Source organism: Bubalus bubalis, chromosome 13 (assembly GCF_019923935.1).
Source record: "Bubalus bubalis isolate 160015118507 breed Murrah chromosome 13, NDDB_SH_1, whole genome shotgun sequence".
NCBI lineage: Eukaryota > Metazoa > Chordata > Mammalia > Artiodactyla > Bovidae > Bubalus > Bubalus bubalis.
The window spans coordinates 45755489-45778189 of record NC_059169.1 but is presented as its reverse complement, the minus strand read 5'-3'; the positions used below and the strand labels follow the sequence as shown (position 1 = coordinate 45778189).

At 37.2% G+C, this 22701-nt stretch overlaps 1 protein-coding gene across 1 annotated transcript in view; it reads right to left on the bottom strand.

Annotated features, from left to right (window-relative positions):
* KLHL1 (kelch like family member 1) overlaps positions 1-22701 on the bottom strand; it is a 273341-nt gene that overhangs the window by 9992 nt on the left and 240648 nt on the right. Inside the window, exon 7 of the mRNA XM_044926884.2 lies at positions 15567-15779. Coding sequence (XP_044782819.1) covers positions 15567-15779 — 213 coding nt within the window. The remainder of the gene's footprint in view (positions 1-15566; positions 15780-22701) is intronic.

Sequence of the window (22701 nt, the reverse complement as noted above, 5' to 3'; positions counted from 1 at the left end):
GTGCCAGGACCCAGAGACCCCACAGAGACTGAGACAGAACTGTGTTTGAGTGTCTCCTGCAGAGGTACGGGTCAGCATTGGACTGCTGCAGAGGTAGGGGCTCTAGATGCAGTAGACCTGGATATGGCATAAGCCCTCATGGAGGAGGTCAACATTAACCCCACCACAGAGCCATCAAAACTTACACAGGACTGGGGAAACAGACTCTTGGAGGGCACACACAAAACCGTGAGTGCACCAGGACCCAGAAAGGACCCCATAAGAGACTGATCCAGACATGCCCTTGAGTGTCCAGGAGTATACAATGGAGGCATGGATCGGAGGTGTCCTGCTGCAAGGTTGGGGGCACTGAGTGCAGCAGTGCATGCATGGGACTTTTTGAAGGAGGTCGCCATTATCTTCATTACCTCCACCATAGTTTGGCCTGAGGTCAAATAACAGGGAGGGAACACAGCACAACCCATCAACAGAAAACTGGATTAAAGACTTGCTGAGCATACTCCTGTCCATGCTCAGGACCCAGTTTCCCTCTCAGTCAGTCTCTCCCTTCAGGAAGCTTCCATTGCCTCTTATCCTTCTCCATCAGAGAGCAGAGAGAATGAAAACCACAATCAAAGGAAACTAACCAATCACATGGGCCATGGCCTTATCTAGCTCAATGAGGCTGTGAGCCAAGCCATATAGGGCCACCCAGGGTGGATGGGTCATGGTGGAGAGTTCTGACAGGACTTAGTTGACTGGAGAAGGGAATGGCAAACCACTTCAGTATTCTTGCCTTGAGAACCCCATGAACGGTATGAAAAGGCAAAAAGATAGGACACTAAAAGATGAACTTCCCAGGTCAGTAGGTGCCCAGTATGCTACTGGAGATCAGTGGAAAAATGACCCGAGAAAGAATGGAGAGACAGAGCCAAGGCAGAGACAATACCCACTGCCTGGTGATGGAAGTAAAGTCCAATGCTATAAAGAACAGTATTGCATAGGAACCTTGAATGTTAGGTCCATGAATCAAGGCAAATTGGATATAGGAAGAGTGAACACTGACATTTTAGGAATCAGTGAACTAAAATGGAGGAGAATGGATGATTTTAACTCATATGACCATTAAATCTACTACTCTGGACAAAAATTCCTTAGAAGAAATGCAGTAGCCCTTATATTCAACAAAAGAGCCTGAAATGCAGTACTTGGATGCAATGTCAAAAACAAAAGATTGATCTCGATTTGTTTCCAAGGCAAACTATTCAATATCACAGTAATCCAAGTCTATGCCTGAACAGTAATGCTGAAGAAGCTGAAGTTGAATGGTTCTATGAAGACCTACAAGACCTTCTAGAATTAACACACAAAAAAGATGTCATTTTCGTTGTAGGGGGCTGGAATGCAAAAGTGGGAAGTCAAGAAATACCTGGAGTAACAGGCAAATTTGGACTTAGAATACAGAATGAAGCAGGACAAAGGCTAACAGATTTTTTTCAAGAAAACACACTGGTCATTGCAAACACCATTTTCCATCAACAAGAGAAGACTCTACACATGGACATCACCAGATGGTCAATACTGACAACAGATTGATTATATTCTTTGCAGCCAAAGATGGAGAAGCTCTATAGAGCCAGCAAAAGCAGGACCAGGAGCTGATTGTAGCTCAGACCATGAACTCCTTATTGCCAAATTCAAATTTAAATTGAAGAAAGTAGGGAAAACCACTAGACCATTCAGGTATGACCTAAATCAAACCCCTTATGATTATAGAGTGGAATGACAAATCCTAAAAGGTGATGCTGTGAAAGTGTTGCACTCAAATGCCAGCAAATTTGGAAAACACAGCAGTGGCCACAGGACTGGAAAAGGTCAGTTTTCATTTCAATCCCAAAGAAAGGCAATGCCAAAGAATGCTCAAACTACCACACAATTTCACTCATCTCACCCGCTAGCAAAGTAATGCTTAAAATTCTCCAAGCCAGGCTTCAACAGTATGTAAATCATGAACTTCTGAATGTTCCAGCTGGTTTTAGAAAAGGCAGAGGAACCAGAGAACAAATTGCCAACATCCATTGGATCATCAAAAAAGTGAGAGAGGTCCAGAGAAACATCTACTTCTGCTTTATTGACTATACCAAAGACTTTGACTGGGTGGATCATGACAAACTGTAGAAAATTCTTCATGAGATGGGAATACCAGACCACCTGACCTGCCTCCTGAGAAACTGACTGCAGATCAAGAAGCAACAATTAGAACTGGACATGGAATTTCAGACTGGTTCCAAATAGGGAAAGGAGTACATCAAGGCTGTATATTGTCACCATGTTTGTTAACTTCTATGCAGAGTACATCATGAGAAATGCTTGGCTGCATGAAGCACAAGCTGGAATCAAGATTGCCAGGAGAAATATCAATAACCTCAGATATGCAGATGACACAACACTTATTACAGAAAGCAAAGAAGAACTAATGAGAATTTTGAGGAAAGTTAAAGAGGAGAGTGGAAAATTTGGCTTAAAACTCAACATTCAGAAAACTAAGATCATGGAATCTGGTCCCATCACTTCATGACAAATAGATGGGGAAATAATGGAAACAGTGACAGACATTATTTTTTGGAAATCCAAAATCACTGCAGATAGTGACTGAAGCCATGAAATTAAAGGATACTTGCTCCTGGGAAGAAAAGTTATGACCAACCTAGATAGCATATTAATAAGCAGAGACATTATTTTGCCAACAAAGCTCTATCTAGTCAAAGATATTGTTTTTCCAGTAATCATGTATGGCTGTGAGAGTTGGACTATAAAGAAAACTGAGGGCTGAAGAACTGATGTTTTTGAACTGTGGTGTTGGAGAAGACTCTTGCAAGTCCCTTGGACTGCATGGATATCCAACCAGTCCATCCTAAATAAATCATTCCTGAGTATTCACTGGAAAGCCTAATGTTGAAGCTGAAACTGTAATACTTTAGCCATCAGATGTAAAGAACTGACTCATTTGAAAATATCCTGATGCTGGGAAATCCTGAAGGTGGGAGGAGAAGGGGATGACAGAGGATGAGGTGGTTTGATGGCATCACCGACTCAATGGGCATGAGTTTGAATATGCTCCAGAAGTTGGTGATGGACAGTGAGCCCTGGCCACAGTCAGGGGCTGCAAGTCCACAGTGCCACAGTCCATGGGGTTGCAAGGAGTCGGACATGACTGAGTGACTGAACTGAACTGAACTCAAGTGAACTTAACTGAGTACATCTTGTATTTAGGTGAAGTTTAGAAATAATGTCCTATGCTTAGAAAACAGACATCATTCTTTTCTTATTTTATAAAATTTCTAAGGAAAATTTTAAATATTAATGTTTTCTCCTGGAAGATTCAGATCTTTGAATTAGGTATATCTGTTTTCAGGAATTGGTAAGTGTTTAATAGCAATCTTTTCATTTGCATCAGGAATTGTGATGGTATTTAAATATATAGAGTTGGAAAATCAAACCAAGCCAAGACAGAAAATGAATCTTAACCCTAATCCCTCTGACACACTTTTTCTTTCCACTAGATATTTTTGAAGTAATCACACAAATTTAAAATTAGCCAATATGTTCATCATTGTTTTCACATTAATGAATCAAAATTGATTTTTATGTTTATAGAAGTTCATGGATCCACCTCTCAGCCTAGTGATACACATAATTGTTACCCTTCAAAAGAAAAAGGAAAACAACAACAACAACAACAAAAAACCAGCTTTTGTTAGCTTAGGAGAAGACCACAGATGTATAAGCACTTTCTGACTATTATGAACAGTGAACTCTATTTTTATCAGTTCATGTTTTTGACAAAATCTTCTTCTAAGCACTTTTTTTTTTTTTTTTTGCCTCAGGTTGCCTGTTTATAGAAAGAAAAGAAAAATCAAGCAGGGGAACTGTCTTTATGTGTTTAGCTGTCTGCCTTTCCTACATCTCATCTTGGCCTTCATGGTCAGAATGTGAGGTTTGTATCAGGGACTCTATTAAAGTTTATAGCCTACAGCAAGAGATGCATCAGTATATAGTGGCTAAAATTGGCTGTAAAATGAAAACTTGCTGAAGGCATATGATAGCCACAGAACAAAAGTTAATTTCTCACTGAAAAGCCCTATTGAAAAATTTGAGATATCATTACTTTTTCAAGCATTGTTACTACATAATTTGAAGATAAAAATATATCATATGCTTCATGGGCAATACAATTAGATGTCTGCTCCTTATGTCAACATTTTTTGCTTATTTTTATACAAAAAATATTTTTTTAATTTAAATTAATTTCAACTTTTAAATGAAGGTGTAAGAAAAAATCTATTTTGATTTAGGCCATATTGTCAAATAGAAAAGAATCTGCCTGCAGTGCAGGAGAGATAGGCTTGATCCATGGGTAGGGAAGATCCCCTGTAAAAGGAACTGGCTACCTATTCCAGTATTCTTGCTTGGAGATTTCCATGGACAGAGTAGCCTGGTGAACTATAGTCTATAGGGTTGCAAAGAGTCAGACAAGACCAAGTGACTAACATTTTAACTTTCACCTTCATATTCCACTACATCTACTCTTCAAGGTTGTTGTGATTCAGTCACTCAGTCCTGTCTGACTCTTTGCCACCCCATGGATGGTGGCACGGCAGGCTTCCTTGTCCTTTACTATCTCCTGGAATTTGCTCAAACTCACATCTAATGAGTCGATGTTGCCATCAAAACATTTCATCTTCTGCTGCCCAGTTCACCTTCTGCCCTCAATCTTTCTCACCATCAGGGTCTTTTTCAGTGAATCAGCTCTTCCTATCAGGTAGCCAAAGTATTGCAGCTTCAACTTCAGCATCAGTCCTTCCAATAAGTATTCATGGTTGATTTCCTTAAGGTTGACTGATTTGATCTACTTGCTGTCCAATCAATTCTTCTGTGCTCAACCTTTTTTTTTTTTTTAAATTAACTTATTTATTTTAATTGGAAGTGAATTACTTTAAAATATTGTAGTGTTTTTTGTTTTTATTTTTGTTTTTTTGCCATACATTGACATGAATCAGCCATGGGTGTACATGTGTTACCCATCCTGAACCCCCATCCCACCTCCCAACCCACCCCTCAGGGTCCTCTCAATGCACCAGCCCTGAGCACCCTGTCTCATACAACAAACCTGGATTGGTGATCTATGTCTCATAAGATAATATACATGTTTCAATGCTATTGTCTCAAATCATCCCACCCTTGCCTTCTCCCACAGAGTCCAAAATTCTTTTCTTTACATCTATGTCTCTTTTGCTGTCTCACTTATAGGGCTATTGTTACCATCTTTCTAAATTGCATATATATGCGTTAATATGCTGTATTGGTGTTTTTCTTTCTGACTTCACTCTGTATAATAGGCTTCAGTTTCATCTACCTCATTAGAACTGATTCAGATGCATTCTTTTTAATAGCTGAGTGATATCCCATTGTGTATATGTACTACAGCTTTCTATACATTCGTCTGCTGATGGACATCTAGGTTGCTTCCATGTCCTGGCTATTGTAAACAGTGCTGCGATGAACATTTGGGTACACGTGTCTATTTCAATTCTGGTTTCCTCAGTGTATACGCCCAACAGTGGGATTTCTGGGTCGTATGGCAGTTCTACTTACAGTTTTTAAAAGAATCTCCACACTGTTCCCCATAGTGGCTGCACTAGTTTGCATTCCCACCAACCGTGTAAGAGGGTTCCCTTGTGCTCAGCCTAATTTATGGCCACCTGATGCAAAGAACTGACTCATTTGAAAAGATCCTGATGCTGGGAAAGATTGAAGGTGGAAGGAGAAGAGGATGACAGAGGATGAGGTGGTTGGATGGCATCACCAACTCAATGGACATGAGTTTGAATAAGCTCCAGTAGTTGGTGATGGACAGGGAGGTCTAGTGTGCTGCAGTCCATGGGGTTGCAAAGAGTTGGACATGACTGAGGGACTGAAATTAACTGAACTGAACTGACATGTCTGGAAGTTCTCGATTCCCATACTGTTGAAATTTTGCTTGAAGGATTTTGAGCATTACCTTGAGAGCAGGTGAAATCAGTGCAATTGTGCAGTAGTTTCAGCATTGTTTGACATTGCCCTTCTTTGGGATTGGAATGAAACCTGACTTTTCCCAATCATGTGGCCCCTGCTGAGTTTTCCAAATTTGTTGGCATAGTGAGTGAAGCACTTTCACAGCATCATATTTTAGGATTTGAAATTGCTCAACTGGAATTCTATCACCTCCACTACTTTTGTTTGTAATAATGCTTCCTAAGGCCCACTTGACTCCATGATCCAAGATGTCTGGCTCTAGGTGAGTGACCACACCATCATGGTTGTTCATAAGACCTTTCCTTCTATAGTTCTTCTGTGTATTCTTGTCACCTCTTCTTAATATTTTCAGCTTATGTTAGCTCCATACCTTTTTTGTCCTTTATTCTGCTCACATTTGCGTGAAATTGTCCTATGGTATCTCTAATTTTCTTAATAGGGAAATAAAGAATCTCTTATTTCTTAAAGAGATATCTAGTTTTTCCCATTCTACTGCTTTCCTCCTTTTTTTAGTATTGTTTACTTAAGAAAGCTTTCTTATCTCTCCTTGCTGTTTTTGGAACTCTGCATTCAGATGGGTATATCTTTCTTTTCTCCTTGCCTTTTGCTTCTTTTCATTTCTCAGCTTTTTGTAAGACCTCCTCAGACAACCATTTTGCTTTTTTCCATTTCTTTTTCTTGAGGATGGTTTTGATTGCTGCCTCCTGTACAGTGTTATGAACCTCTGTCCATAGTTCTTCACACACTCTATCAGATCTAATCCCTTGAATCTATTTGTCACTTTCACTACATAATCATAAGGGATTTGATTGAATGATCTATGGAAGACCTATAAGATCTTGTAGAATTAACACACACACACACACACACACACAAATATGACCTTTTCATCATAGGGGACTGTAATGCAAAAGTAGAAAGTCAAGAGATACCTGGAGTAACAGGCACATTTGACCTTGGGGTACTAAATGAAGCAGGCCAAAGACTAACAGAGTATTGCCAAGAGAATACACTGGTCATAACCAGCATCCACTTTCAACAACACAAAAGATGACTGTGCATTGACATCACCAGATGGTCAATACTGAAGTCAGATTGTTTTTATTCTTTGCAGTTGAAGAAGGAGGAGCTTTATACAGTCAGTAAAAAAAGAAGATCAGGAGCTAACTGTGGCTCAAATCATGAACTTTTTATTGCATATTTCATACTTAAATTTAAGAAAGTAGGGAAAACCACTAGCCCATTCAGGTATGAAGTAAATCAATTCCCTTAAAGTTGAGGGGAGGTTAACTGTACCAGAGAAAGTAAGGATCTGATAAGTAACTCTTTGACTCCTCTTTGGTGCAGTTTTATTATTAGAGTTTTAAAAATTATTTAAGCTAGTGTCAATAAACAGAACATATAGTATTCCTAGGCATTCTGAATGCTAGTAAAATATAACTTTTAAAACAAATACCTTAAACAGTTCAAAACTAAGGAGAAATAGATTATTTTATGTATTGATAATTATTTTATCTGCTCATATAACAGAAAATTATTACTAGTGTTGTGAGCACACATTATGTATTTTTAAATATTTCTAGATGTTCAAGCTGGTTTTAGAAAAGGCAGAGGAAACAGATATCAAATTGCCAACATCTGCTGGATTATCAAAAAAGCAAGAGAGTTCCAGAAAAACATCTATTTCTGCTTTATTGACTACGCCAAAGCCTTTGAGTGTGTGGATCACAATAAACTGTGGAAAATTCTGACAGAGATGGGAATACCAGACCACCTGACCTGCCTCTTGAGAAATTTGTATGCAGGTCAGGAAGCAACAGTTAGAACTGCACATGGAACAACAGACTGGTTCCAAATAGGAAAAAAAGTATGTCAAGGCTGTATAATGTCACCCTGCTTAATTAATTTATATGCAGAGTACATCATGAGAAATTCTTGGCTTGAAGAAGCACAAGCTGGAATTAAGATTGCTGGGAGAAATATCAATAACCTCAGATATGCAGATGACACCACCCTTATGGCAGAAATTGAAGAGGAACTAAAAAGCCTCTTGATGAAAGTGAAAGTGGAGAGTGCAAAAGTTGGCTTAAAGCTCAACATTCAGAAAATGAAGATCATGGCATCTGGCCCCATCACTTCATGGGAAATAGATGGGGAAACAGTGGAAACAGTGTCAGACTTTATTTTTCTGGGCTCCAAAATCACTGCAGATGGTGATTGCAGCCATGAAATTAAAAAACACTTACTCCTTGGAAGAAAAGTTATGACCAACCTAGGTATCATATTCAAAAGCAGAGACATTACTTTGCCAACAAAGGTCCATCTAGTCAAGGCTATGGTTTTTCCAGTGGTCATGTATGGATGTCAGAGTTGGACTGTGAAGAAGGCTGAGCGCCCAAGAATTGATGCTTTTGAACTGTGGTGTTGGAGAAGACTCTTGAGAGTGCCTTGGACTACAAAGAGATCCAATCAGTCCATTCTGAAGGAGATCAGCCCTGGGATTTCTTTGGAAAGAATGATGCTAAAGCTGAAACTCCAGTACTTCAGCCACCTCATGGGAAGAGTTGACTCATTGGAAAAGACTCTGATGCTGGGAGGGATTGGGGGCAGGAGGAGAAGGGGACGACAGAGGATGAGATGGCTGGATGGCATCACTGACTCGATGGACGTGAGTCTGAGTGAACTCTGGTTGTTGGTGATGGACAGGGAGGCCTGGTGTACTTTGATTCATGGGGTCGCAAAAATTCGGACAGGACTGAGAGACTGAACTGAATTGAATGATGGTAGTGGTGGTATCATGATTTGGGGCATAATTTTAAAGCAAAATATTAAAACACTGCTACCAGTCATGTTGATGTAAGCCACTCAAAACAGGAGGAGAATTTGAATGACTCTCTGTTAGTTGCTGCTGGATAGAGTAGTGCCTTTTAACTGATATATAGGCAAAAAGTCATCTCTACTAGGACATGGAAAGTTATAAGAAAGGAACTGCAAGTATTTTATTCTCACTTCTACATTTCAAACCCATTATCAAAATAAGTTTTGATAGTATAAGATTTATATAATATAAGAGGTGAATAAGGAGAATTTTAGAGAAATATAACAAGACATATATGAACTTAAAACCTTCTCCTACTAAATTAACATACTATACTGTTGATCACTGTCTAGCTTTTCTTTTCTAGACTTCAGAAAATAGATAATGCTATCCAAGCTTTCTTATTAGGCATTTGATTTGGGGGAGCTTGTTTTCTCTGTATCCTAAGCAGTTTGGAGTTTTCACTTTTAGACATGGGAGTGAAAATTTAACTGTGTAAGGTAGGAGAGTTGACTCACTGGAAAAGAATCTGATGCTGGGAGGTATTGGGGGCAGGAAGAAAAGGGGACAACAGAGGATGAGATGGCTGGATGTCATCACCGACTCGATGGACGTGAGCTTGACTGAACTCTGGGAGTTGGTGATGGACAGGGAGGCCTGGCGTGCTGCAATTCATGGAGTCACAAAGAGTCGGACACGACTGAGCGACTGAACTGAACTGAACTGAAATAGTTGTCTCAACATGTAAATAAAATTTACAGTTTGATACCAAGGTTGATATCCTTCCATCTGTATAAGACATCACATTTTGTATTTTCATGTCTTCCTTCAAAGCCAGAATTCCAGGCCCAATATCCTAGGACAGCAGATTAATCTGCCACTCCCTGTGTCCAAATTTTCACTCCAAAGATAACACTGGCCTCACAAACCATTGAGGCAAATATCTAATCACAAACATAAAGTAGTATAGTTATGGCCTAGGTTAATAATTATTGCATTTACATATAAAGTAGGGCCCCTGTTTTTATGTAGGAGGATCTCCATCTATTGTATATATTTCTATAAAAATTTGAACATAATTAGCTATCAAAGAAATAGCAAAGATTATACATGCACAATAATAGAAAAGTAATGGCAAAAAACCCAGTTAGTCTTTTCATGCTATACTCATTTGACTGGCTCCAACAATAATATCTTAAGAAGAATAAAAATTGATACTTATTAAAAAGTGCAAAAGTGTCTACCTAACATTTTAACCTTAAACAATTCAAGTAATTACATTTTTGTAAAAAATTAGGACCTCATATAAAAATACAAATATGAATTAATATATGAATACACCGTATAAGCCTTGTATAACTAAGCATCCATAATTAAAATTAAAATAAGTCTCTCCTTTATCATCTGTCTATGGTGCTCAGAAATTCTTGGATCATATCGAAACCAAAAGTTTGCAATGAGAAATCAGGAGAAATGAAAACTTCAAAATCCGATTCTTGCTTTATATGTTAATATTTATGGTACTTTTAAAAGAATTATTTAATTAAGTGGGTAATGTGTTTATACTACATGTAAAGACAGTAAATCTTGTTATTTTATTTTTTAACAAAGATCAGCTTCCCAGGTCATGCAAGTGGTAAAGAACCCACCTGTCAGTGCAGGTTAGATATAAGAGATGAGGGCTGGGTCAGGAAGGTACCCTGGAAGAGGGCACGGCAACCCACTTCAGTATTCTTGCCTGGAGAATCCCATGGACAGAAGAACTGGGTGGGCTACAGTCCATGGGGTCACACAGAGTTGGACACAACTGAAGTGACTTAGCATGCACATATGCATGATGACAGTAATGAATTCCCATGGACAGAAGAACCAGGCGGGCTACAGTCCATGGGTCACAAAGAGTCAGGCATGACTAAGCACATAGCACACTGTTATTTTATATGACTTTTTCAGTTATGACTTAGGAGTTTGGTAGATTTTGAACAAAAGTTTATACTTATTATAAGCAATATATAAAAAATTGTGAGCATTGTTAATAGTGTTTATCAGTACGATATAATTTTCAACTAATACCTGAATAATGCTTACTTAATATTTTTGTCCCATCAAAAATTTTCTATTAAAAGTATGTCTAAAATATATATAAATCAAGAATCCTCAGCTTATGATGATGGAAATGGCTATTCACATGCAAATAGAGAAATAAAAAGTCAAAATTTATCTACATATCTTTCCATCAGTCCATCCAAATGGCCATCCATCCATTTCTTTTAAAATCTATCTATCTATCTATCTATCTATCTTCCTGACTACCTATTTACAGTATATCTCATGAGATTTTTCCTTGGATAAATTTAAGGGTTTTTTTCTTTTTTTTTTTTTTTTACTTATTGTCTAATGACTCAATAAATGTTTGTTGATTGCTTAATCAGTGCCAGGAATTGAGCCAAGTGGAAGAATATAGGAATAGACAAGATGATCTTGACCAGCACATAGAATCTGTTTTAGTGGGAAAATTGTTGCAAAACAAATAATTTTTTATTATGTTGATACAATTGAAACAAAGGAAAACTCCATTGCACTTCCAGGCCAATTCTGCATCATTAAAATATTCCTCTGGCTACTCTAAGGGGAAAAGATTGGAGGAAACAAAGTGGATACTACAAAGGCAAGTTTAGGAAGTTCCTTTGATCTTGGCATCTCTTTCCTATTACATTTCATTACTGATATGCAGATTAAAGGACAAAGATGGTCCTGGTCTCTTATTAGAATCATCTTTGAGCATATTTTCCAGTCCTTTGCCTAATTTCCCAATTTGTTTGTGATCTTAAAATGCTAATTATTCATTTCCTTATCTCTTTATTCTAAAACATTTTAAGATATAGTACAGTGAAAAGTACACCCAAAGCAATAGTTATTGAATAAGTAAATAGATTGATGAATGTGCTCTTTCTAATGAATTTTACTTTCTGAATCTAAATTCTTCTAGAACTTCCTGCATTTTTCGACACTGATTTTGTTCACTAAGACATTCTCACTAGAGTGAGGCTTGTCTGCAACATTAGATTTTACTCTTCCATTAGCTATTCTAGATTCCCTGTTCTTACTCAGTCCCTGCTGTCTTTTCTGTTCTGCTTTGAGATACCAAGGTTCCTTGCATTTAAGGAAGCCCAATTCTACAATTTTTGATAGATGTTATATAACTGTACTTTACTAGTTTATAATGTATTTACATTTTTATAAGTAGGGAAGGAAATGGCAACTCACGCCGGTATTTTTTCCTGGAAAATCCAATGGACAGAGAAACCCGGTGGGCTAAAGTCCATGGGGTCACGAAGAATTGGATACAAGTGAGTATGCACACATACACACTTCTATAAGAAATCATTGTAAAAGAATTTTGGTCTTTGTACCTATTTATTTATCTATAAAACAGCATTTACACTATCTGCTATTCCTAATGATTTGTTTGCCTATGGTTATACACTAAGAAACATTCCTTACATTATATGTGCAAAGTAATTCTACAAGGGCAACATTATGTATCCTGATTTATTGATGATTTACATGTGAAATCATCAATATAGAATATATTCAATAAAAAGTGCAAAAATGTTATCAACCTGACACATGGTATGAGCTTGGATAAGAATAATAATGGTGCTGTGTGCTTCTGCATTACTTAAGCTATTCATTCTTACTGTACTCCTATAACTTAAAATAACCACACTTATTTAAATATAATTTTGCTTTATAAATGTATTCCTAGACTGTATTATTTATGCCTCTGTTCACAAACATCATTTTAATACATTAGAGAGTAAACTTAGGAAAGAATATGTGTATAATATATCATTTAATTAGTGACATTTATATATAAGATATTTGCTGTGAAATTCAGAGGCTTGTCATATTCCTCTTCTTTGTCATTTTTTCCCAAGAATTTTACAGAGGACAATGTGAATAACCTGCCATTCTGTTGGCAGTATTTTAAAATAAATGATTATATGTTTGTGTGTATAAAAGTATACATCTATTAATTTGTATTCTGGCCACCATCCTCACTGTAGTACCTCTAGTTCCTAATTTCACTGGATAAGATAATGGTGGAATGAAACTATGGTGAGCTTAATGCCATTCTTTATATATATATATATATATATATATATATATAAATCTACAGTCCATTTCATAGAGTAACAATATTGTCAGGCATGTTTCTGTATTTTATCCAAGAAGGACCTCAAGTTTGAACAGAGCCTGTTTGCTAGAAACTATCTCTTTCAATGACTTTATTCTCAGTAAAAATGCTCATGCATTTTTAGAAAAAAAATCATAAATGAGAGATAGCCCCCTTCTCCCACTGTCTATTCTACTAACAGACATAAATATAAAGGATGTGGTCTCCTAATATTAAGAGGAAAATTGCTATGTTCATCAGTATGATATGCCAGACATCTCTTGTTCTTCTCCCAGGTACAACGTCAGTTAATGTCTTCCCACACTCTGAAAATTTCGGTGGCCATGAGATTGAGTTGTCAACAAAGCATAAATAAAGGAAAACTGTATTTTTAATATTTGAAGATTGAATCTTTATGAATGGATGAACAATGTAGTACTACTCTCTGGCTTTTCCCTTCTGACACTGAAACCAATAGGTGCTCGTATTTTATCTTATATCTCATTCTGAGTACCAGAGTAATAAAATCATGGCTTTCATAGATATGTGGCATTAAAAAGAAAAAGAGCTTACAGTGTGAAGTCACTGAGCATTTTGAAGTTATTCACTACAGTGGAATTACTTATCCTATTCCAGCTGATTAAAAAAATAATTTCAGTATTCTCTAATCTCACTTCTTCATATATCAACATGTTTCCTTATGTAATCAGTTCAGTTGCTCAGTCGTGTCTGACTCTTTGAGACCCCATGGACTACAAGCCAGGGTTCCCTTTCCATCGCCAATTCCTGGACTTTACTCAAACTCATGCCCAGTGAGTCGGTGATGCCATCCAACCATCTCATCCTCTGTTGTCCCCTTCTCCTCCAGTCTTCATTCTTTCCCAGCATCAGGGTCTTTTCAAATGAGTCAGATCTTTGCATTAGGTGGCCAAAATATTGGAATTTCAGCTTCAGCATCAGTCCTCCAATGAATATTCAGGACTTATTTCCTTTAGGATGGACTGGATGGATCTCTGCAGTCCAAGGGACCCTCAAGAGTCTTCTCCAATAGCACAGTTCAAAAGCATCAATTCTTCGGTGCTCAGTTTTCTTTATAGTCCAACTCTCACATCCATACATGACTACAGGAGAACCAAAACTTTGACTAGACGGACTTTTGTTGGCAAAAGTCTGCTTTTTAATAAGCTGTCTAGGTTGGTTATAACTTTTCTTCCAAAGAACAAGTGTCTTAATTTCATGGCTGCAGTCACCATCTGCCGTGATTTTGGAGACCAAAAAGATAAAGTCTGTCACTGTTTCCATTGTTTCCCCATCTATTTGCCATGAAGTGATGGGACCAGATGCCATGATCTTCGTTTTCTGAATGTTTAGCTTTAAGCCAACTTTTTCACTCTCCCCTTTGACTTTCATCAAGTGGCTCTTTAGTTCTTCTTCACTTTCTGCCATAAGGGTGCTGTCCTCTGCATATCTGAGGTTATTGATATTTCTCCTGGCAATCTTGATTCCAGCTTGTGCTTCATCCAGCCTAGCATTTCTCATGATGTATTCTGCATATAAGTTAAATAAACAGGGTGACAATATACAGCCTTGATGTACCCCTTTTCTGATTTGGAACTAGTCTATCTTTCCATGTCCAGTTGAAAATATAAATATCACTAAAAGTCTCTCTAATTCTTCTGCACATGACATAATAGTGCTAAGTGATGTGCAGCTATGAAAGAGAAATTTGTTATAACCATGCCAGAAGTGTGTCCATTTTTGGACCAAGACTGAAGCCAAGGTGACTTTTCACTCCAACCTCTGTGCACCTGCCATTTTTAGGAAAAGTTAAAGGAGGATCTATATTTCTGTTATGCTTCAAAATTATAGAGAATACAGTTTTAATAAATCTGTCTTACATTGTGAAAGGTGTGGCATTAAACAAAGCTCATAAATCATCTTTGTAAATTTGAAGTGAGTAGTAGAACGAATACGACAGGATGAATAAAACAAATAAATGAAATATTCAATTTTTTAAAGAAAATTAACAGGCATTCATACATTTAAAAAGTACTTACAGCTTTATTTTAAATGAACTTCTTGTTGACGTATGGCAAAACCAATACAATATTGTAAAGTAATTAGCCTCCAATTAAAATAAATAAATTTAAATTAAAAAATAAAATGTATTCATGAGACGTTTAAAGATTATTTTAGGATTATGTGAATAAAATTGTAAGATTTCAAAAAAACATTAGTTGAAAAGGTAAGAAAGAAAGAAAGAAGGAGGGAAGGAGTGACGATGAGGAAAGAAAAAATAAGACATAGTATATTGTGTGTGTGTGTTTGTGTGATACACAAGCAAGAGAAAGAGAGAGAAGGAGAAAGAAAGAGACTAATGAAACAGCTCTAGGAGTTGAATTAACTTTCTTAGCTTAGGCAGATTGGGTATATTTTGTTGATATGGTCACTTGCATTAGGTATCAATGTAATTCACATTCTGTCTTTCATTTTAACCATGCATTGGGTTCTCACCTTTCTACATAGTCTAGTAGCCGAGAACAGTGATTTGAAGCAGGAGCATCATGACCTCCTACTGCATAAAGGAAACCATCGCATGTGGCTACTCCTACACCCCCTCTCCGCTTACACATTGGAGCACACATATTCCACTTATTTGTGTGAGGATCATAGTATTCCATTGAACTTAAACAGGAGCTTCCATCACGACCGCCAACTGAATACAACCTAAAAACACAATTGAGAAAACATGATTTAGTATTTCAGTCTATATGACAAATGGAGGAAAGGAAAATTCCTTGAAAAATAAAATTTCAATCACAACCTGAGCCTCCAATGTGTTAAAAAATGTTACTTCGCATGGACATTTTTGTTAAAGGTACTCTATAACTAATTTCCTATACCTGGACTTCCTATGATTCTAATATACTGTATACTAGATGAAATTTAAGCTACTATAGTTTTCTAACAACTATTTCTAGAATATTAGATTAAAACTGTTTTTACATATGTAATTAAATAATTTTAATGTATTATTTTAATAAATATCAAGGAATGTCTTGTAAAAATAGTAAGATATTTATCTTCAATTTCTCTTGAAAATGAGGATAATCAGAAAAAAAAAATCAATTATTTTACTTGTTGTTCAGCAATTGATTTTTCCAGTATGCAGATCATGCTTACTTCTTGTGCTCTGTATTCATAGTTTAGAACATTAAATAAATGAAATAATCTATACACATATTGTCATACTATCTTAATTAGTGTCTATACTATAGCTAATGTGTAATCTGGACAGACAAAACTTTATAGGAAAAAAGAGTACAACAATATTAGCCTGAGTAAATATTGCTGAAACTTACTTGATGCACTTATTTTGCTATTTCATTTCTGAGAGTTATGATCGGAACCCAGGAAAATATATATTACAGCATAAATTTTACTTAAAATACATTCATAAATACAGAAGTAGAAATACATCGTCTATTTCTAATAAAAATAAGTTTTGCTTATTTGATCCCAGTCATGAAGATTGCATCACATTAAGATACATAGTTGTATTTATTTATTTACCCATTTATTCAGTACATAAGTTTGAAGGCCTAGTATATGTCACATACCATCCAAAATTTTGCGAATGTATCCATAAACAAAACAAGAAGAAAATTCCCTGCACTCAATTCTACTACAGGGTATGCAGACAGAATACACACTGTTGACATAGAGCAGGAAAGTGGGACCAGGAGTGAAACTGGTGGGAATGAGAGTTAGAACTGTAAATATCAATTACAATTGAAATGTGGTCACAATTTTAAACACCAGAAAAGGTCTCATTTGGGAAGAAAAAGTTTGTCCAAGAATTTCATGAGAATGATAGTGGTTGGAGGTGAGTGCAGGAACTTCTACGAGGGAAAAATTTGAAGCCAGCTAAACAGAGGAGGCTGGCGCTCCATGTTGTCATAAAGAGTAGAACATGACTGAGCGACTAACACTTTCACGTTCAAACAGATGAGTACAAAGTTTCAAGGGCAGCAGAGGCCAGAGCAGCAGGAGCAGAGATCATGGGCAGGGTGGGAGATGAGCTGATGGGTTCAGGTACAGGGACTTCACACAGGTGTTTGGATTTTGTCTATTCTCTAAAACAAATGTAGTCATTGACCCTAAGTGAAAGAGGAAGCCAAAATCCCATGGAAGGAGGAGCCTGGTGGGCTGCCGTCTATGGGGTCGCACAGAGTCGGACATGACTGAAGCGACTTAGCAGCAGCAGCAGCAGCTGTTATTTTATAATTTACTAAAGTGTAACCTAGGTCATCAGTATTTTATTTCACATGGTAAAGGTCCATTTTAATGTTCTTCTCTGTATCGTTCCAATTTTAGTATATGTGCTGCCGAATCGAGCACAGAAAAAGTGAAGTCACTCAGTCGTGTCCAATTCTTTGGGACCCCATGGACTGTAGCCTACCAGGCTCCTCTGTCCATGGGATTTTCCAGGCAAGAGTACTGGAGTGGGTTGCCATTTCCTTCTCCAGAGTATCTTCCCGACCCAGGGATCGAACCCAGGTCTCCCACATTGTAAGCAAGACACTTTACCGTCTGAGCCACCAGGGAAGTCCATTTTAATGTTCTTTACAGTATTATGTAGTCTACAGATTAACAATGAAATTACTTTAGTTTGGATAATGCAATATAAATTATTAATACTAGGGCAAAACTGCTGGAAAAGAATAAATATACTACATTTTTTTTCCTTAAATAATCTGAAAAAGAAATGAGAAAATTGTATAGAAAAGATGAAAGTGTCATTTTGGGCTGCTTTAATGGAGTCTTTATTAAAACCAACGGATGTATTTCAATACCAGAAAAGATTTTGCAGTTAGAAAAAAGTGTAATGCATACATAAAAATTCATCGGCAATTATCCAAGGTTATCTTCCCAGATCTCCTCTGACAAACTATTTAATCATAATTTATAATGGTTCCCTATTTTATTTCACTACAATGACAAATTAAATGTTGAGAATATGAAGAGCAGAGAAGAATCTGATACTAGAAATAAAGGCACTGACAAAATAAAAAGTGACAGCTGACAGTTTCATGGCAAGAAAAGGAAACATGACATTTTTAACTTAGAGTTGAACGATGAGTAGAAATTTGTAAGATAAAGAAATAGGGAAAAGTGTTACATACAGGGAAAGCATTATGTGTAAAGACAAGGGACATGAAAGGTCATAGCACATGATAAATAAAGAGTGGCAAGTATGTCATATTGATGGAACAGATGGTAGTAAACAGGGGAAAGGAGAGATGGCTGCTAGGATGAAAAGGACTGACTGAAAATGAAGAGCATTGTATGCTGTGCAATGGAGTTGGAATTTCATTCGGAGACAATAAGGACAAAAAAAAATATAACATTCTCAGGAGACATTAGTGTCATAAATCAGTTTGCTGTGAATATTGATCAGTATGTCCCTCCTTGCATGCAAAAATTGGCAGGAGGTCAAAAATAGCCTTAAGTAAACTCTTCTAGAATTTTGCTGAGAATGAATGAATCTTTCATACCATTTTCCCTAAATTATGTGTTTATTCAGCTTTACAGAAAACTTTTACATAAACTTTAGTAAACAGGCCTTCCTATTTTGAGATCTAGTTGCCAGGTGCCCATCTCAGTGCCATATATTTTAAATTCTAGTACAGGCATATGTCATTTTATGTATAATTTATGCATTTATTGCCTTTGATTGTACTCCACCTTGTCACATTTTGCAGATATTGCATTTTTTAATATAACAAAGTTATATGTCAATTCTGCATTTTCAAATAATAAAGTACTTTTTTAAATTAAGGTGTGTAGATTGTTTGTAATGACATAATGCCATTTCAAACTTAATAAACTACGGTTTAGTGTAAATTTGCTGACAAAGGCCTATGTAGTCAAAGCTATGTTTTTCTAGTGGTCAGGTTCTGATGTGAGAGTTGTACCATAAAGAAGGCTGAGTGCCGAAGAATCGGTGCTTTTGAACCGTGGTTCTGGAGAAGATTTGAGTCCTTTGGACAGCAAGGAGATTCAACCAGTCAATCATAAGGGAAATGAACCCTGAATATTCATTGGAAGGACTGATGCTGAAGCTGAAGCTCCAATATTTTGGCTACCTAATGCATAGAGCCTACTCATTGGAAAAGACCCTAAGGATGGGAAAGATTGAAGGCAAAAAGAGAAGAAGGCAGCAGAGGATGAGACGGTTGGATAGCATCACTGATTCAATGGTCATGAACTTGGGCGAACTCTGGGAGATGGTGTGGGATAGGGAGACCTGGTGTGCTACAGTCCATGGAGTTGCAGACTCAGGCACGACTTAGTGACTGAACAACAATAGTGTAAATACAATTTTCATATGCACTGGGATACAACAAACAAAAAAAAAAGTGTGACTCCATTTATCACAATATATGCTTTATTACAGATGTCTGGAATCAAACCTGCAATGTCTTTGGGGTATGGTTGTCCATGCAATATGGCAGTTGGGGGAAATAAATTCTGCATTATTTAAAGATATGAGTTCAAATATAAAGAGGGTTTGCTGATATGTTGAGATCCAGGCTGCTTCCAACTTTCAATCTATCATCTGTAGGATGACTTACATGCTAACCTGTGTGTGACTTTTGCCACCCCAAGAACTGTAGCCCACCAGGCTTCTCTGTCCATGGAATTCTCCAAGCAAGAATACTGGAGTGGGTTGCCATTCCCTAGTCCCACCAGGGTGATGCAGAGAGATTTAGGTGAATGCTGTTTACTTGGAGGGCTTTTTTTCACATCTGGAGTTTTTAATTATCATCTTTAAAGGGATTGTCAGCAAACTTGTTGCTCTGAAGGGCAATATTGTGTTTATTATTTCAGTCAAGGAACAAATCTGCTCTCTGTCCCTCAAAAAGACATTGCTGTCTTCCAAAGCTATTACATTTACAAATAACCTTGCAAATATGTTGAAAAAAAAGTTGTTGGTTTTTTTTTTTTTTTTTTTTTGCCTTGAAATGTGTAACAATATTAAAGCTTTGTGGAGAATTTTCTACAATTGTTCTGGTCCTGATGATAGAGTTCTAACTATCACAACAATAGTTCAAACAGAAAGATAGAGGAGAAATAGAAGGAATATAATCCTTTACCTTTAAGTTTCATCTTTTAAGTTGCACAACTCACTTTTTATCTCCTGTTGACCAGAAATTAGCTACATGACAATACCTGATTGATCAGGTGCTGGGAAAATTTGTCTTTATTTTAGGTGGTATCCTGCCTAGCTAACAGTGCTGTGCATACTATCATATAAAAAGGAGTGAATGAGTATTAAGAGGCAATTAGAAGCTTCTATCATAGCACTAGATCCTTTCCAGCACTGTGTGCCATTGTGGATTCTGTCCTAGGTACCTTGTTATTATATAAGGTGGATTACTGTTCATTTTTCTCTCATTAATCAGTTCAGGTACATCTCCACTAGAAAGTCTTTTTTTATCCCATTTTGTCTTTTCCCCAAAAATATGTTATTTATAATCTGCATTCTAGGGAAAGTTATTTAATATGTGGCATATTTTATCACTGGCTTCCCTGGTGGCTCAGATGATAAACAATCTGCCTGCAATATGAGATACCCAGGTTCAATCCCTGGGTTGGGAAGGTACCCTAGAGAAGGGAATGGCAACCCAGTCCAGTATTCTCCTATGGAGAATTTCATGGACAGCAGAGCCTGGCAAGCTACAGTTCATGGGGTGACAAAGAGTCGGATGTGACTGAGAGACTAATCCACACGCACATACTTTATCATAACTCAATGACACATACATAAATTGAGGGATGGTTATAGAAATTGTGGTATATATAACACCTTAGAAAAAACTCTAGATCCAGAACTTTGTTTGGTCTTTTGTTTTTCAGTTGATGGAGAACACTTTCATCTCACCCCAGGCTTGTCATACCTGCTACCAGAATACTCCTGCATGTGCCTTTTAGTGAGTAATTTCCATGAGAGGTTCTTGAGGAGTGTCTGACAATACAGTGAGAGGGATTTCAGTAAGCTTACACAATTGGTTGCATGACTGCTTTTATTCCCACTTGAGACAGGCCTAGAATCTGGAATGCTTTGCTGAAATGTGGCAATGCTTGCACCTGGATATAGCTTGAGAAACAAAATGTAGAGAAACTCTAAGGGACTAAAAATAACTGCACACATGCACAGTTAGGACAAATTCTGCACAGAAGATACAAAACAACCTAACTGCCACTTTTGAAGAGCCTTGAGAAAAGCAGAATAGTGTGCATGTCCCCTGCCTAAAACTTTGCCTCAGGGGTGGGCAAAATACCTAAGCTGCCCCTCTGGCCCATCCCCTGGACTTGGCCCTACCCTCACTCTGTATAAGGAAAGAGCTTACCTCCCACTGGGACCAATCCAGAAAGGGACTTTATTTTTTTATTCTTTTCCCCACTGCTGCAGCAGGAACCTCAATAAAGCCTTGACTGAATTTTTTGTCTGGCTGCTAATCAATTTCTAATAATTGTGGAAGGCCAAGAACCCTGGTTGGTAATGTTGCCAAATGTTGGTATGTGTGGCAAACTCAATCTCAGACTTTGTTGTGTATTGGTTTACTATAATTTCAAATCAATTTGTTCATCACCAAAAAGCAAAGTTGTTTTCAGAAGAAAAGTTATTTTGATATAAGAATGAATTAAATTGTGTCTGGATGTTATCATCTCATCTGCTCTGATTGTAAACAGTAGCTCAGCTGCTGAGGGGCCCTAGCTGGGGGTTTTTCAATAAAAACTGGTGGACAAGCAACTACACCAGAGGGAATATTTAGACTATAAATACAAAGTTTGTGAGAGTTATTCCAGAGTTTCCTCCTGAACCAAGCCAATCTAGCTCTCCAAAGACGTTGAGCATTAATTTCTGTCACAATAAAGGTGACTATTTTATCAGCAGCAGTGAAAAATCAGGCAAGAACCCCAGGAATATCAGCCTGCTCTTCAGTACAAACACCATCAGGGTTCCCTGCACGGTGCTCTAGCAACTGAGGAACTTACAGTTTTTCACTGCCCACTGGGCATTAGCTCTTGGTTGGCAAAACTGCCCCACTGGACATTAGTTGTTGGTTGGCAAAACTACCTCTTCCAGAAACCAAAACTCAGAAAGAATATATTTCAACTAAATTTGAACTGTATTTTTATCTTCTCCCCTTGCCTGGAACAATGGTATATTTAATCTAACATGGGTTTGTTATTTATTTATTAGCTTATTAAGAGATATCACCCTATATGCTATCCGTTTGTGAATTTCCTACAGGGATTTTGTTTTTTAAAATATTGACAAAGACAATTTCAGGTCCTGAGCATAATTCATTGCCCCAAACATAACGGACTTATTGTTATTATAGCAGATGACTAAGGTAAGGCAGAACACTTACCTTATTTTATTAGAAAGTGGCTCTACTTTCTAAAAAAAAAAATCTCTGAAGATTATAAACACAGAAATTAATTTAGGTTTATGAGCTACATCCCACAACCTGATAGAGTTTACTAACCCAAAAGCTGGCAGAAACAGTCACTTCAATTTTAATCCCTCAAAGTTTTCTTGCCAAATCTCACTCTATGCCTATCACAATTCTAA